General features: G+C 43.1%; 1 protein-coding gene across 1 annotated transcript in view; it reads left to right on the top strand.

The window, feature by feature from the left end:
• Nucleotides 1–7,681, top strand: part of LOC121282007 — a 56,850-nt gene extending 49,169 nt beyond the window's left edge. The window contains exons 11-12 of the mRNA XM_041195320.1: nucleotides 5,352–5,404; nucleotides 6,937–7,681. Of these exons, the coding sequence (XP_041051254.1) occupies nucleotides 5,352–5,404; nucleotides 6,937–7,104 (221 nt within the window). The 3' untranslated portion in view covers nucleotides 7,105–7,681. The remainder of the gene's footprint in view (nucleotides 1–5,351; nucleotides 5,405–6,936) is intronic.
• Nucleotides 7,682–17,119: the final 9,438 nt, after the last annotated feature.

The following is a 17,119-nucleotide window of genomic DNA, read 5'->3' as shown; positions in this document are numbered from 1 at the left end:
CCCTGAATCACATAACAGCCAGGCAAATATTTTGAATTGCAGTCACTGTTGTAACGTTGGAAATATTGCATCTAATTTGCACACAGCAAGATCCCACAAACAGCACCTGTCACCTGTTTGGTGATGTGAGTTGAGGGATAAATATTGGTACTGACACCAAGAAGATCTCCCCTGAACTTATTTGAAAATAGTGGCATGGGATCTTTTACACAGACAGGACCATAGTCTAATGGCTCGCGCAAAACATCAAGGTTTTTCAGCATTTCCTGACCATTTCCTGCTTCCATATGTGCAAAGAGCTTTTAAACCACTGCTAGCACACGTAAAAAGCCTCTTTTAAAGAATAGCAAACATCATCAGGTCAGGAACATACAACAGGAATTAAATTCAATGTATCTGATGTGCTTCTAACATTTGAAGATTTTGCAGCACTCTGTCGGAATAAAAAGTCTTATGCGAAAACTGAGAAATTGCAAATCGGGCCAGGACAGGTTGTACCCTGACTCACCCTGAATGTTGAGTTGACAATTAATCTGGGATGTTGAGGAGCAGCTTCAAAACGGACTATCCATGAGGGAATGAAACTCAGAAATTTGAAACCCAGATAATTAACATTAACAGTAAAGATGCAAAGCTGAAGATTTGCTAATAGGAATTAGAGTGAGCTTCCTAGGAGTAGTTCTAAGGCATAGAATCCAGAAGACTTGGGTCCTATCACTGCAGTCTTTGCTAAATTACCTGGGGCAGCAATTGATGTGCTGCGATTGATCTCAGATATTGCAGGGAAAGTATATGTGAGGATGGCAGCAGACAGCAGGTTTGAGCTTTACTCTGATGCCTTCAACAATTGGATCGCTTTTTTTGATTTTATTCTTTCACGGAACATGGGTGTCGCTAGCTAGGCTAGCATTTTTGTTTCCCATTCCAAATTGCCCTTGAGAAGGTGGAGGTGAGCCATCTTCTTGAACTGCTGTCAACCATGCAGTGTAGATGCACCCAAAGTGCTGTTAGGGAGGGAGTTCCAGGATTTTGACCTAGTGACAGTGAAGGAACGACGATGCAGTTCCAAGTCAGGATGGTGTGTGGCTTGGAGGACAACTTTCCAGGTGGTGGTGTTCCCATGCACCTGCTGACCTGTCCTTCTAGATAGTAGAGATCAAGCATTTGGAAGATGTTGTCAAAGGAACCTTTGTGAGTTGCTGCAGTGCATCTTGTAGATGGTACAAACTGCTGCTACTGTGCATCAGTGGTGGAGGGAATGGATGTTGGAGGTGGTGGATAAGGTGCCAATCAAGCGGGCTGCTTTGTCCTGAATGGTGTCGAGCTTCTTAAGTGTTGATGGAGCTGCACACATCCAAGCAAGTGGACACCATTCCATCACACTCCTGACTGGTGCCTTGTGTGTGGCGGACAACTTCTGGGGAGTCATAAGGTGAGTTACTCTGGGCAGAATTCCCAGCCTCTGACCTACTCTTGTAGCCACAGTATTTATATGGCGAGTCCAGTTCAGTTTCTTATCAAAAATAACCCCCAGGATGTTTATAATGAGGGATTTAGCGATGGTAATGCCATTTAATGTCAAGGGAAGATGGTTGGATTCTCTTTTGTTGGAGATGGTCATTACCTGGCACTCGTGGCATGAGTTTTACTTGTCAATAATAATTTTGCAAGCTCGCCGTCCAGGAATGGGCAGTCGAGCAAGGTATCACGAGATAACTAGTAGCGATGGAGCTGAGGACCAGTGAAAGTCAACAGCTACACAGAGAAAAGGCAAGAAGGAAAGAGGAAATTAACAAAAGAAAATATCTAAAAGGAAAAGAAAAGATTGGGATATTCACAAATGAACACAATCAAGCTATTTCCAATAATATTATACTCTTGGCTCCCAGCAGTGAGAAAACTATTTGTTTTAGATCATTTTAACTCAAAAAATTGCCTGGATTTTAGTCAGTAACAAAATGATGGCTCTCGCTGCTGACATTGAAGAATGCTGCCTACAAAGATTTAGCAATCTCTGTGACATGAATTTCATCTTTTCCTCTGTTAATTTCATTCTGACACCAATTAGAGGGGATCTCCGGTAGCATCCGTCAAATTATCGAGCAGGCGAAGCAGCCAGTCAAATTGAACAAAAACAAAAATACCTGGAAAAACTCAGCAGGTCTGACAGCATCTGTGGAGAGGGACACAGTTGACGTTTCGAGTCCGTATGACCCTTCATCAGAACTAAGGAAATAGAGAAATGGGGTGAAATATAAGCTGGTGGAGGGGGTGGGACAGGTAGAGCTCGACAGGGAGCCAGTGATAGGTGAAGGCAAAGAAGAGATTGCCAAAGATGTCATAGGCAAAAGGACAAAGGGGCATTGATGGTGGTGATATTATCTAGGGAATGTGTTAATGAGGACATTAAGGGTAGTGAGCAGGACAAGCTAGTGGCAGATGGCCCTAGTGGGGGTGGGGTGCGGGGAAGGGGGGAAGGGATCGAAATGGGCTAAAAGGTGGGGATAAAACAATAGATCGAAATAAATTTGAAAATAGGTGGGAAAAGAAAAATACATTTGTTAAAAAATTCTAAATTATTGGAAAAAGGAGGATCCGAAAGGGGGTGGGGATAGGGCAGAGAGTTCATGATCTGAAATTGTTGAACTCAATGTTAAGCCCGGAAGGCTGTAAAGTGCCTAGTCAGAAGATGAGGTGGTCTTCCTCCAGTTTGTGTTGAGCTTCACTGGAACATTGCAGCAAGCCAAGGATGGACATGTAGGCATGAGAGCAGAGTGGAGTGTTGAAAAGGCAAGCAACAGGGAGGTCTGGATCATGCTTGCAGACAGACCGAAGGTGTTCTGCAAAGCGATCACCCAGTCTGCGTTTGGTCTCTCCAATGTAGAGGAGACCGCATTGGGAGCAGCGAATGCAGTTGACTAAATTGAGGAAAGTGCAAGTGAAATGCTGCTTCACTTGAAAGGAGTATTTGGGCCCTTGGACAGTGAGGAGGGGGGAAGTAAAGGGGCAGGTGTTGCACCTTCTGCGGTTGCATGGGAAGGTGCCGTGGGAGGAGATGAAGTGTAGGGGGTGATGGAGGAGTGGACTAGGGTGTCCCGGAGGGAACAATCCCTGTGGAAAGCCGCCAGAAAGGGTGAAGGGAAGATGTGTTTGGTGGCGGCATCGATCTGGAGTTGGCGGAAATGGCGGAGGATGATCCTTGGAACGCAAAGGCTGGTGGGGTGATAAGTGAGGACAAGATTGAAGCTTTCTCACAGACAGGTTTTATCATTCAATTTTTATAATTTTACAGAAAGCAAAATAAACATACACGTTAAATTAATGTAGGAGTTGAAGTATCAAAAAGAAACTTTTAAAAATATTTTAAAATCCCTGGAATTTTAACATGAAAAGGAGAGATTTGACATTCCACAAATATAAAATAGTTTTTTCAGGGCTAGAGAGGCTGATCAACAATAAATATAACTAAGTATGCTGTTAGAAACCCAGGTACAACTCATTTAACAAGGCATACATTTTTCAAGGGTTTTTCTGGTAAGACTATTAGAGTAAAATGTGGAAGCTCATGTCAAATTTCTAATTGATTTCTATCTGTTTACACTTCAAGAGCACACTCTGTAGACGAGCAGGGTATTACTGACAGCAACTTCTGGATTTATGCTCTGCATGTGCGGGTAGCAGAAGTTGCTATCAGTTTCACCGAGTTATGATGACAGATGCTGACGGAGCCATCATTGTTACAACTGAAAAATAAAAGCTGATGTAAAGAGTTAAAGTCATGATGCCTGGGTATATATTGGATTACCTAGATGCAGTGCAAAGAGGAGGATTGGGTAGGAAGCCTCATGGGCACAGAAATCTGTTCCCAATCCTCTTCTAGGCTGCAACTTCCATGTGATCTAAAATATGCAATCTCAGGAATGGGGAAGTCTGCCCCTTTGTGCCGTTCCAGGGCACTTTGAGGTTTTGCAAGAGGTTTAGTACTGTCTTACAGTGGATTACTTTATGAATCAAATTAGAAACCAATGGATTCTGTAATCCAATGGAACCTCCTGAGGAGGTGACAAGGAAACAAGTGTAAATCCAAGGTTATTCTGCCTTTCAGAAGAATAAAACCTCTGCAGAGCAAATGGTAAATTGGCTTTATGAAGTTATACATAAAACACATATCAAATATCGGTTAAATAAATAAAACCCATCAGGAACCTTTGCAAAAATAAAAGTAAAATACTGCAGATGCTGGAAATCTGAAACGAAATCAGAAAATGTTGGAAAAATGCATCTGTGGAGAGAGAAAAACAAAGTTAATATTTTGAATCCATATGAGCTTCTTCAGAGAAGAGGAAATGTGATGAAATTTATACTGTTTAAGGGGGGCATGGGGCAGGTGGAGCTGGATAGAAGGCCAGCGATAGGTAGGGACAAAGGAGAGACTGACAAAGATGTCACAAGCTAAAGGGCAAAAGGATTGTTAATGGCAGTGGTTTGTGCTAAAAAGACAGGTGCTATAGTGGCGTGAAGGTAAGAAAGCAGAATGTGATTATAGCAGAACAAGGATAGCATTGTGTGAAAGAACAACATGGAACAAGCATGGAAACGCTTTGTGGAACACCTGCGGTCTGTCCGCAAGTATGACCCAGACCTCCCTGTCGCTTGCCATTTCAACACTCCACCCTGCTCTCTTGCCCACATGTCCGTCCTTGGCCTGCCGCAATGTTCCAGTGAAGCCCAACGCAAACTGGAGGAACAGCACCTCATCTTCCGACTAGGCACTTTACAGCCTTCCGGACTGAATATTGAGTTTAATAACTTCAGACCATGAACCCCCTCCTCCATCCCCACCCACTTTCCGATCCCCTTTCTTCTTCATTCATTTATATTTTTTACCCATTAGTTTTATTTTTATTCATTTATCCATAGTTTTATCCCCTTTTTTATCGCATTTTCTATCCTTTTTTTTACTCCCCCACCACCACCCCCTCATCCCCTACAGGGCCATCTGAACCTTGTTTTATGTTGTTCTTTCCCACAATGCTATCATCACATTCTGCTTTCTTTATGCCACTACTAGTACAATTTTTTAGCACTAACCACTACCATTAACAATCCCTTTGTCCTTTAGTTCATGACATCTTTGTCAGTCTCTCCTTTGTCCCCACCTATCGCTGGCCTTCTATCCAGCTCCACCTGCCCCACACCCCCTTAAACAGGATAAATTTCATCACATTTCCTCTTCTCCAGCTCTGAAGAAGGGTCATACGGACTCAAAACGTTAACTAGGAATCTTTGCATGTTTGAGCTCAATAAAGTGCTTACTATAAAATGATGTTTTGTATAACTTTATTTTACAGGCATGAATGAACAGAATTTTACTGGCATGGAAAATCCTGCAGAAGCCTGCAAGGTGAGACGATGTCACATCAGAGTCACATGGTTGCAGCAGACCCGAGGAGACCATTGTCAACTCTGGTTGGATACATCCTGGAATGACATTCTGACCACATGACACTTGATCATGTGACTCTGACTGACTTATGTTCAGTCACATGACAAATGCAAATGTTAATGTGTTTGCTTATAAAGGTTGGGTCACCTGTAGTTGCCTGTGGGTTTGAACCTGCAACTGTTGTGCAAGAAGTTCTGAGAACCAGGAGGTCGCTCGTGACCAGGAGGAGAGGGGAAACATAGGGCAGGGAAGAATAGAAATCAAGGATAATGGAGTGATTTACAGAGGGTAAAACAGGTGGGAGGAACTTTTACTCCACCATTAACCAGAAATGACTCACTGGAATTGGCTGGTAACTAATAGTAATACTGGGAACACTCAGATACCCCTAGTAAGTGAAAGCAATAAAATAACTCACTGGTAGTACTTTTCATTCCTTCACAGGATATGGGCATCGTTGGCTAGGCCAGCATTTATTGCCCATCCCTCCCACCTTCCTGAACCACTGCAGTCAATGTAACGTAGGTACACCCAAGTGCTGTTATGAAGGGAGTTCCAGGATATTGACCCAGCAACAGTGAAGGAATGGCAATATAGTTCCAAATCAGGATGGTGTGTGATTTGGAGGGGACCTTGCAAGTGGTGGTGTTCTCCTCTAGGTGGTAGAGGTTGTGGGTTGGGAAGGTGCTGTTGAAGGAGGCTTGGTGAGTTGCTGCAGTGCATTGTGTAGATGGTACACACTGCTGCCCCTGTGTGTCAGTGGTGGAGGGAGTGAATGTTTAAGGTGGTGGATGGGGTGCCAATCAAGCAGGCTGCTTTTATTCCACCTGATTAAGTATGTGGCAGGAAGGCTTGTGGATGGCCTTCCTGCCCCACCACCAACTGAAGCCCTTCTAAGAGCCTTACCCTGCTATCCAGCAGCAATTGGGCTGATTGCCATGCAGGGAGTGTGAGGAGAAACCTGTACAGTGTTGCTTGTGGGCTCTAACACAGGTGGTGCCCTTGTTCAAAGACGCTCAGTGCTTGATCAAGAAAACCAGCATCGGGGACCAGATGACAGCCACCCACCTAATCTTTCTGCTGACTACCCTCCCCTGCGATGCCCCCCACCCCCTACCCTCCTGAAACCCATCTCCCGTCACCCCTCACCCATATACTGGGATACAGTGATGATACTCGGCCTTGGGTGGATGTCTTACCGGCAGCAGCCACCATCTCCACAGTGCGCTGCCATTCAATTAAACTGCCAGCCTCTGATTGGCTGGCAGCTCTCGGCATGTGGCCTCTTCCGCCCCTGGGGTCCTTGATCCCAGGAAAGGCCCTCCACTGCCAGTTAAGTGCCTGATTGACACTTAATACAGCAGGCTTTCCCTAAAAGCCACATGCAGGACTCTCACTGGGCCTCCAGCCAACTGGCAAGATCCCCTTCGCCTCCACTAAACTCGCTGTGAGTTTGTGTTATTGTGGTAACAGTTTTCCAATTGTCTCAGTTTTCTAAGGAAGATAAAGAGGTGACATACTCCACGGTGAAGACAGCACCCAGAGCTAACTTGGAAAAAACTTACTATAATCTTCAGGATCTTAAAGCTGAAAGAACAGCCGAAGGCCAAGATGCTTCGGAAACTGTAGAATATTCCACAGTTTATTTCAAATCATAATGAAATAACCAAGTGTGTAGTTTTTCTGGACAACTCCAGCAATGTGCCTTGAACTAGGCTCCAAATGAACAATCTCCTGTTATAATGTTTCTCAAGAAGAATGTGCGTATGAACTGAAATATGTCTTAAAGCAATTTTTTTGACATATCTGTGCAGAGATTGTCATGTTACTTTTTTTTACTGAGAGAGTATAGCCTTGGCTAACAGAAATGTTGTCTTACAAAGAACATTCTTTGGGATTTGTTTGAAGCATGTTTGGTCAGCTAAATTAAGAGGCTGCAGATATTCTGAATCTGCTTTCTGTTGCTGCTGCAGTGCTTCCTTGTCTATTATAACAGTACTTTATGTCCTTTCTAGCAGTTCTTTTTTTTGTTAAGTGTGATATGTGAAGTTTGGTGGCTAGTAAAGAGAAAAATGTTAAGAATGGGAAACACATACTTTACTATATTTTAGAGTGTAACTTTGATTGTTGGGAATGGTTTGATGCCAGTTTTGTTTCATAGATGTATATGTAATCATGTATAATGATGTACATAGAGTTTGTGAATGGAAATAAATCAAAGACATTGACTGGAAATTTGAAACTAAGCAGTGTAAGATATACAGCACTAATACACAAGTACTTGTCCAATTTCATGCATATCATATGGGAGCTATTCAATCAATGCAAGTCTACTTTAATGTTGGCTGTTGTGCAATGTTAGAGAATTAGTTCACCCCATTTCTCAGTGAATTTATATGTTTGACTTATCCATTGAATATTGTTCCATGTAGAGAGAAAGAAAGACTTGCATTTATATTTCATGGCCTCAGGATGTCCTGAAGTAGTTTATACCTAATGAAGTACTTTTGAAGTGTAGGGCTACAATTATTGATTACCAATCACTTAGTTATCCTTACAGACAACTTGTGCTTAAGTATTAGAAAACACACATACAAAAGCAGGATCCTACTTGAGAATTATATGTTGTCATTCCTTTTGAAGGAAAGAGCAAACAAATTAATTTACACTTACATAGCATCTTTCATGTCCTCAGGATGTCCCACAGGACTTCAGAGCTAATGAAGCATTTCTGAAGGATAATCACCATGGTTATGTAAACAAACATGGTATCCAATTTAAAACAAAAAAAAGCTAGAAATTCTCAGCAGGTCTGACAGCAACTGCGGAGAGGAACACAGTTGACATTTTCGTTTCTGTTTCAGATTTCCAGCATTCGCAGTATTTTGCTTTGATATTATGGTATCTAATTTGCTCACAGCAAAGGCCCACAGGCAGCAATAAGATCATTGAGGTGATAATCTAAATAATTGGTTGAGCTAGTGGCTAATTGTTGATGGTGTCCAAGCCACCAGGCAAGTTCCCCTCCTGTTCTTTGTCTACAGTATCATGCCTCAGTATATTCTAGACTTAAAACTAATTTTTTTAAATTTTAAAACTAACAACAAAAGACTGCAGAAGATGGCCACCCGAGAGCCACCTAGCTTCTTTTATGGATTGACACCATTCCTCGGTCTCAAGAGGGAACAAAAGAAACATTTCAGACTGTTGTGAATCCAAATTGAATGGGTCATTCAAAAACAAAGACCCTGGCTGTCTCAAACACTGGATGTGTAATCAACACAACCACCCATCTTATTTGAAAAAGAACTTTGAACTTGTAAAAGGTCACATGATGAGACTGCCATATTTTCTGCCTGCTTTTAAAATCATTAAAAGCTGTTTTGCAGTCAGAGTTCCACCACAGCCATCGAATTAACTGTGAGCCATTAAGCAGCCAAAGTACCTTACAGCAAAACCTTGTAAGGGGGATAATCCAACAGAGAGAAGGACTCCCCCAACCTGCTCCAACTTCAAGGTCACCTGAGAACCAATTTCCTAGAAATTCAACTAGAAACCTCACAGCCTGCTGAGAATCCTTCACCTTACAAGAAACTCATTTTAACTTTAAAGCATCATCTTCAGCTAAGAAACTATAGGCCTGCCATGAAAGAGACTGAAGTAATGATAAGCTATAACGGTATATTACATTCAATTCTATTAGATCTTTATGTGAGAGAGTGTGTGGGAGATGAGTGAGTGCAACGGTGCATTATTTTCAGAGTAGATACGTGAGAATAAATAACCTTCTTTGTTTCTTTTAACTCACAAAAGCTGAAACCATTTAATTTAGGAATCACATTTTGAAGGTAAGAAAACACAGACACCCTACATGCAGACATACTGATCACAGACATAAAGGGAAACACATACATTCTGTCCATGATAATTGGTTAGACTTTGGATAAATATCTCAACAAAAATACATTACTGCACATTTATGCTGGCCAAGGATAAAGGACAACCATGGCAATTTCAAACAAAATTAGCAATATATTCGCTTTAACTTCTCCTTATACACTATACATTATTCCTTGGGCTAAAATAATGGATGGACCTCTATGTGCCAAGACTCTGCCAATAGCACTCTGAAACTGTCAAGATATGCATAACAGGATTCAGGAGAAAGACATTGATAACTCTGCCTCTCACCTGCTAGGAAAGCAGATACCACGTTGTCAGCCTATTTCTTCAGTCACACCATCAAGATTGCCAGTTTGCTCAATTGAGAATCAATAACATAAACTAACACCCTGCCAGCTGGCACTATACCATGTCCACATGCCAACATGCTGCACCAGCCATATAATAATTGTAAATACTTTGCAACTTACAATTACATCCCTTAGGTGCTGCAAAAATAATCGTGCACATTGATATCACACTTCATAACAGTAGGCTTGTCTAAATTAATGGATTCTTTTTCTTGCCCATGTATAATCCAATAGAATTTGCAATGGACTTCATAGAGTAATATAATCCTGCCATTGAATACCAACTAGTGATGTTCGAAAGTAATCTATTTATTTGTCGAACAGGTCATTAGCGAAACAAGTATACATTAGCATTTGTACATTTGTCTGACAGCCCAGACCATTGATCCAAAATAATTCTCTCAGTTTCAAATGAATCATTCTATTGATACGTAAGTTTTTGAATGAGCTGGATAGACACCCTGTTAGATGTAATAATTGTTCATCCAATTTTCCCTTCAAAGTTACTATGACCCCTGTCTCAACTTTTCCATATGACAAAGCATCCTGCGAGGCAACATTCCTTTGCCTAAATCATTTCCTCCTAACCATTTATCGTCACTCTGTCAGTGACAGTTTTGAATCGATGCTCCTTTGTTATTGACGTGCCAACCAGAAGATACAGTTTCCCCTATTCTCTCTACTGAAACCTTTCAAGATTTTGGAAGTTGCTATTAAATTGCTTAAACTTCTCTGCTCCAGAGAAAATAGTCCTGCTATCTTAAGTCTCTCTTTATAACTTTATTCTTGCCTCACTGAAACTTGGTGAACCTTTCTAACATCTTATGTAATACACATCATTCCTTGAACAAAGACAATGGACTATGTGCTTAGACTGTCAATGGCACAATAAACAACTGCCAGGAGATGCACAACAGGAGCAACACATTGATAAACCCTGAGATAAAAACAAAAAAAACTGCGGATGCTGGAAATCCAAAACAAAAACAAAAACAGAATTACCTGGAAAAACTCAGCAGGTCTGGCAGCATCGGCGGAGAAGAAAAGAGTTGACGTTTCGAGTCCTCATGACCCTTCGACAGAACTTGAGTTCGAGTCCAAGAAAGAGTTGAAATATAAGCTGGTTTAAGGTGTGTGTGTGGGGGGCGGAGAGAGAGAGAGAGAGAGAGAAGTGGAGTGGGGGTGTGGTTGTAGGGACAAACAAGCAGTGATAGAAGCAGATCATCAAAAGATGTCAACAACAATAGTACAAAAGAACACATAGGTGTTAAAGTTAAAGTTGGTGATATTATCTAAACGAATGTGCTAATTAAGAATGGATGGTAGGGCACTCAAGGTATAGCTCTAGTGGGGGTGTTTTTTTAAAATTTTTTTTTTAAATAATGGAAATAGGTGGGAAAAGGAAAATCTTCATAATTTATTGGAAAAAAAAGGAAGGTGGAAACAGAAAGGGGGTGGGGATGGGGGAGGGAGCTCACGACCTAAAGTTGTTGAATTCAATATTCAGTCCGGAAGGCTGTAAAGTGCCTAGTCGGAAGATGAGGTGTTGTTCCTCCAGTTTGCGTTGGGCTTCACTGGAACAATGCAGCAAGCCAAGGACAGACATGTGGGCAAGAGAGCAGGGTGGAGTGTTAAAATGGCAAGCGACAGGGAGGTTTGGGTCATTCTTGCGGACAGACCGCAGGTGTTCTGCAAAGTGGTCACCCAGTTTACGTTTGGTCTCTCCAATGTAGAGGAGACCACATTGGGAGCAACGAATGCAGTAGACTAAGTTGGGGGAAATGCACGTGAAATGCTGCTTCACTTGAAAGGAGTGTTTGGGTCCTTGGATGGTGAGGAGAGAGGAAGTGAAGGGGCAGGTGTTGCATCTTTTGCGTGGGCATGGGGTGGTGCCATAGGAGGGGGTTGAGGAGTAGGGGGTGATGGAGGAGTGGACCAGGGTGTCCTGGAGGGAGCGATCCCTACGGAATGCCGATAGGGGGGTGAAGGGAAGATGTGTTTGGTGGTGGCATCATGCTGGAGTTGACGGAAATGGCGGAGGATGATCCTTTGAATGTGGAGGCTGGTGGGGTGATAAGTGAGGACAAGAGGGACCCTATCATGTTTCTGGGAGGGAGGAGAAGGCGTGAGGGCGGATGCGCGGGAGATGGTCCGGACACGGTTGAGGGCCCTGGCAACGACCGTGGGTGGAAAACCTCAGTTAAGGAAGAAGGATGACATGTCAGAGGAACTGTTTTTGAAGGTAGCATCATCGGAACAGATGCGACGGAGGCGAAGGAACTGAGAGAATGGGATGGAGTTCTTACAGGAAGCGGGGTGTGAGGAGCTGTAGTCGAGGTAGCTGTGGGAGTCTGTGGGTTTGTAATGGATATTGGTGGACAGTCTATCACCAGAGATTGAGACAGAGAGGTCAAGGAAGGGAAGGGAAGTGTCAGAGATGGACCACGTGAAAATGATGGAGGGGTGGAGATTGGAAGCAAAATTAATAAATTTTTCCAAGTCCCGACGAGAGCATGAAGCGGCACTGAAGTAATCATCGATGTACCGGAGAAAGAGTTGTGGAAGGGGGCCGGAGTAGGACTGGAACAAGGAATGTTCCACATACCCCATAAAGAGACAGTCATAGCTGGGGCCCATGCGGGTACCCATAGCCACACCTTTTATTTGGAGGAAGTGAGAGGAGTTGAAGGAGAAATTGTTCAGTGTGAGAACAAGTTCAGCCAGACGGAGGAGAGTAGTGGTGGATGGGGATTGTTCGGGCCTCTGTTCAAGGAAGAAGCTAAGGGTCCTCAGACCATCCTGGTTGGGTATGGAGGTGTAGAGGGATTGGATGTCCATGGTGAAGAGGAAGCGGTTGGGGCCAGGGAACTGGAAATTGTTGATGCGACGTAAGGTGTCAGAGGAATCACGGATGTAGGTGGGAAGAGACTGGACAAGGGGAGAGAGAAGGGAGTCCAGATAACGAGAAATGAGTTCTGTGGTGCAGGGGCAAGCTGACACGATCGGTCTACCGGGACAGTTCTGTTTGTGGATTTTGGGTAGGAGATAGAAGCGGGCCGTCCGAGGTTGGGTGACTATCAGGTTGGAAGCTGTGGGAGGAAGATCCCCAGAGGAGATGAGCCCCAGCTATGCCTGTCTCTTTATGGGGTATGTGGAACATTCCTTGTTCCAGTCCTACTCTGGCCCCCTTCCATAACTCTTTCTCAGGTACATCGATGATTACTTCAGTGCTGCTTCGTGGTCTCGTCGGGACTTGGAAAAATTTATTAATTTTGCTTCCAATCTCCACCCCTCCAACATTTTCACGTGGTCCATCTCTGACACTTCCCTTCCCTTCCTTGACCTCTCTGTCTCAATCTCTGGTGATAGACTGTCCACCAATATCCATTACAAACCCACAGACTCCCACAGCTACCTCGACTACAGCTCCTCACACCCCGCTTCCTGTAAGAACTCCATCCCATTCTCTCAGTTCCTTCGCCTCCGTCGCATCTGTTCCGATGATGCTACCTTCAAAAACAGTTCCTCTGACACGTCCTCCTTCTTCCTTAACCGAGGTTTTCCACCCACGGTCGTTGACAGGGCCCTCAACCGTGTCCGGACCATCTCCCGCGCATCCGCCCTCACGCTTTCTCCTCCCTCCCAGAAACATGATAGGGTCCCCCTTGTCCTCACTTATCACCTCACCAGCCTCCACATTCAAAGGATCATCCTCCGCCATTTCCGTCAACTCCAGCATGATGCCACCACCAAACACATCTTCCCTTCACCCCCTTATCGGCATTCCGTAGGGATCGCTCCCTCCAGGACACCCTGGTCCACTCCTCCATCACCCCCTACTCCTCAACCCCCTCCTATGGCACCACCCCATGCCCACGCAAAAGATGCAACACCTGCCCCTTCACTTCCTCTCTCCTCACCGTCCAAGGACCCAAACACTCCTATCAAGTGAAGCAGCATTTCACTTGCATTTCCCCCAACTTAGTCTACTGCATTTGTTGCTCCCAATGTGGTCTCCTCTACATTGGAGAGACCAAACGTAAACTGGGTGACCGCTTTGCAGAACACCTGCGGTCTGTCCGCAAGAATGACCCAAACCTCCCTGTCGCTTGCCATTTTAACACTCCACCCTGCTCTCTTGCCCACATGTCTGTCCTTGGCTTGCTGCATTGTTCCAGTGAAGCCCAACGCAAACTGGAGGAACAACACCTCATCTTCCGACTAGACACTTTACAGCCTTCTGGACTGAATATTGAATTCAACAACTTTAGGTCGTGAGCTCCCTCCCCCATCCCCACCCCCTTTCTGTTTCCCCCTTCCTTTTTTTTCTAATAAATTATAAAGATTTTCCTTTTCCCACCTATTTCCATTATTTTTAAAAAAAAATTTTAAAAAAACACCCCCACTAGAGCTATACCTTGAGTGCCCTACCATCCATTCTTAATTAGCACATTCGTTTAGATAATATCACCAACTTTAACTTTAACACCTATGTGTTCTTTTGTACTATTGTTGTTGACATCTTTTGATGATCTGCTTCTATCACTGCTTGTTTGTCCCTACAACCACACCCCCACTCCACTTCTCTCTCTCTCTCTCTCTCCGCCCCCCACACACACACCTTAAACCAGCTTATATTTCAACTCTTTCTTGGACTCGAACTCAAGTTCTGTCGAAGGGTCATGAGGACTCGAAACGTCAACTCTTTTCTTCTCCGCCGATGCTGCCAGACCTGCTGAGTTTTTCCAGGTAATTCTGTTTTTGTTTTTGTTTTGACATTGATAAACCCTGTCTGTCTTCTGTTCGGTATGTGTATACCATAATGATACCTATGGTTTCCGTTTCCTTTTTGTAATTGGGTATTCAGAACTAGTATTCTAACTGTGGCCTATCCTTTGCATGTGAGAACTTTCACCAAGTTACCCCAGCATTGCATTTACCTTCCAAGTATAGAATATCTTCCTGTGGTGTAGCCCTCCATCTAGTGATTCAGCTAGGAACTGATGAAAAAAAACAACTCTTGAAAGACTGACAACTTTGACACTGCAGACAACCTTCTGAGTAGGAAAGATTAGAGCACTTAATTGCTAAACAGGTCACTGAATAATTTTAATTTGCTTTTTAAAAATTCCAATGAATCTGGCTGTCATCATCCCTCAATCTCTCCTTTGTATCCCACTTGAACTGACCTCTAGCAATGCTCCCTCCTTCTACCAATCATTTGCTTGGTCAGTGGGTAAGAATCACCAAACCTCAGTCCGTCAACTGAACGCTTTTGCCTCCCTTCTGGTCTTCCTGTGATTGGTTTTCTAAGATCAAAACTTGCCATTTGCAGGTCAGCAAGTACTAATCTCCCAGCCTGCGTCCCACTACATTAATTCACTAACATGACCAGCTCATTCCACCACAATTACTTTTCTTCAGACAGAAAGCAATGCTGGAGAGTGGGCTTCATTTTAACACTAAATTGCTCAATGCTTATTGACACACAGAGCTAAAACTTAACAAGGCTGCTTTGCACTGAAGTAACAGAGGAATTGGATAGATTAAAATTAGACCAAGATCCATGTAGACTGCCTTTTACATCCTGATAATCACCATTCCACTTGCAATAAATAAACATCATGGTTTACTCATTTCAATAAAAAGCTAAATGCTGGACATCTGAAAAAGCACCAGAAAAGGCAGCATCTGTGGAGTGACCCAATGGCCAACATTTAGATAAAATATTCATATAAATATAATAAAAAAGGCAGAAAACCTTGCTCAGGTCAAATAGGAGGGCACCTCAATGGGATGGGACAGGTGGATGCAAGTGTCACTGTGGGTGCATCTTCAGCGCGTGCCAACACAACACAACTGCCAGAAATGTACTCGAAGGTGAGGGGTGAGGTAGGGGGCTAATGGAGAGGAGGCCAGGTTGAATTTCATGCTTAGACTCCCACCTTTGGAGTCCAATGTTAAACAAACCTCCACCTGCTCCAACCCCAGCTCCCTCCACCAATCAGCCACCACCCTCCAATCCATCTTCTCTCCTTCGGTCATCGACACTTATACTTCAAGAGCTTTAAGGAAATGGCCATTGCTTCATTCTGACATAGAAACACCGTAGAAAACATGAGCAGCTGATGCACAAAGAGGACCTTGTGTTCCATTATTGGTTTTTACAAATTATCCAAGTGCAGTAGTCAATTATCAGTCTTTTTTTATTACACATAAACCAGCACTGATAGTGAACTAAGGGAGACAGCTTAACATGTTTAGGAACAAATGGCCTCAACATTGAGATTAAACAGAAAGTCTCACTGTCCGGGGGAAGGTCAGTCTCTCACATCCATGCTGTTGTCTGAACCATTAGTAACTTAATTAGTTTAAAAGAAAATTGCCTAGTAAATCATTGAATTTGTGATTAGTGTCTGGTGCACATTGGGATTAAAAAGAAAGGAACTTTTCCTCTTTATTGTTATATTATTCATAAAGGAACATAATTGTTATGCAAATATACACCCTGGTATTCCACAGTCACTATCGCACCACAGTCATGTGCTGAGTAACAACGGGTCAGTCTATCAGTCCACTAACCACATGAGGAGCAGAAAGAAATAGAATCCAGCACTTTAAGCCTAAAGTGTGATTATTTCGAAATATGGGAACCAGAAGACATAACATCTGCAAGGTGATACTCCCATTAGTCTGGGATGGACGATTCACCCCATCCAATTCTCCAGCCTGAAATTCATTCGCATTTTCAGCTGGGCCATAGGTGTGGAAGGGGCAGGGGAGGGACACAGACTTTGATCAAAGCAGAGTCGGTAATTAAACTTTTAATTTCACAGTCATGAACATGGCACCTTTAGCCTCTGCAACTGAGTATCTATTTTGGTCAATTAAACATTTAAAGGCCACAGAGCTCTAATAATAAAAGAATAGATATCTGGTAAACTCAGGCATTCTTTGGACCCCATAAACACTAAGGTTCAAAGACCCCAGTCTGAAATGCTATGTAAACAGTAAAGTTAGAGCACCCCCAGTCCAGTTCCTCTACACTCCCTGAAAACCAATTCACACTGATTCATACCCTCAATTTGAATTGTTGTTCATGGCCCAAAAAGAATGCAGTTGAATTAATTTCCTACATTAAGCACCAAGGAGGGTTATTTATTGCTTTAATACACCAAACATCAAAAAGGAAAGCAACCAGAAGTTTGAATTGAACATTTTCAAATTTATTGCAAAGAGAACATCCCTTGCCTTAGATAACATCCAGACTTAACACAATAGCTTGACGTGTCAGATGAGGAAAAGACTATTTCCTCAACTGTTGATTTCTACACAAACCAAGTTGTGAAACAATTTGATTTGTCAACTTCTTTTATCTTGTGTGTATAGGAAAGGTATTTCTAATTCCATGAGGAATTAA

This window comes from Carcharodon carcharias, chromosome 9 (genome assembly GCF_017639515.1).
Source record: "Carcharodon carcharias isolate sCarCar2 chromosome 9, sCarCar2.pri, whole genome shotgun sequence".
In the NCBI taxonomy this organism is placed as follows: domain Eukaryota; kingdom Metazoa; phylum Chordata; class Chondrichthyes; order Lamniformes; family Lamnidae; genus Carcharodon; species Carcharodon carcharias.
This window is presented reverse-complemented; position numbering and strand designations above follow the sequence as displayed.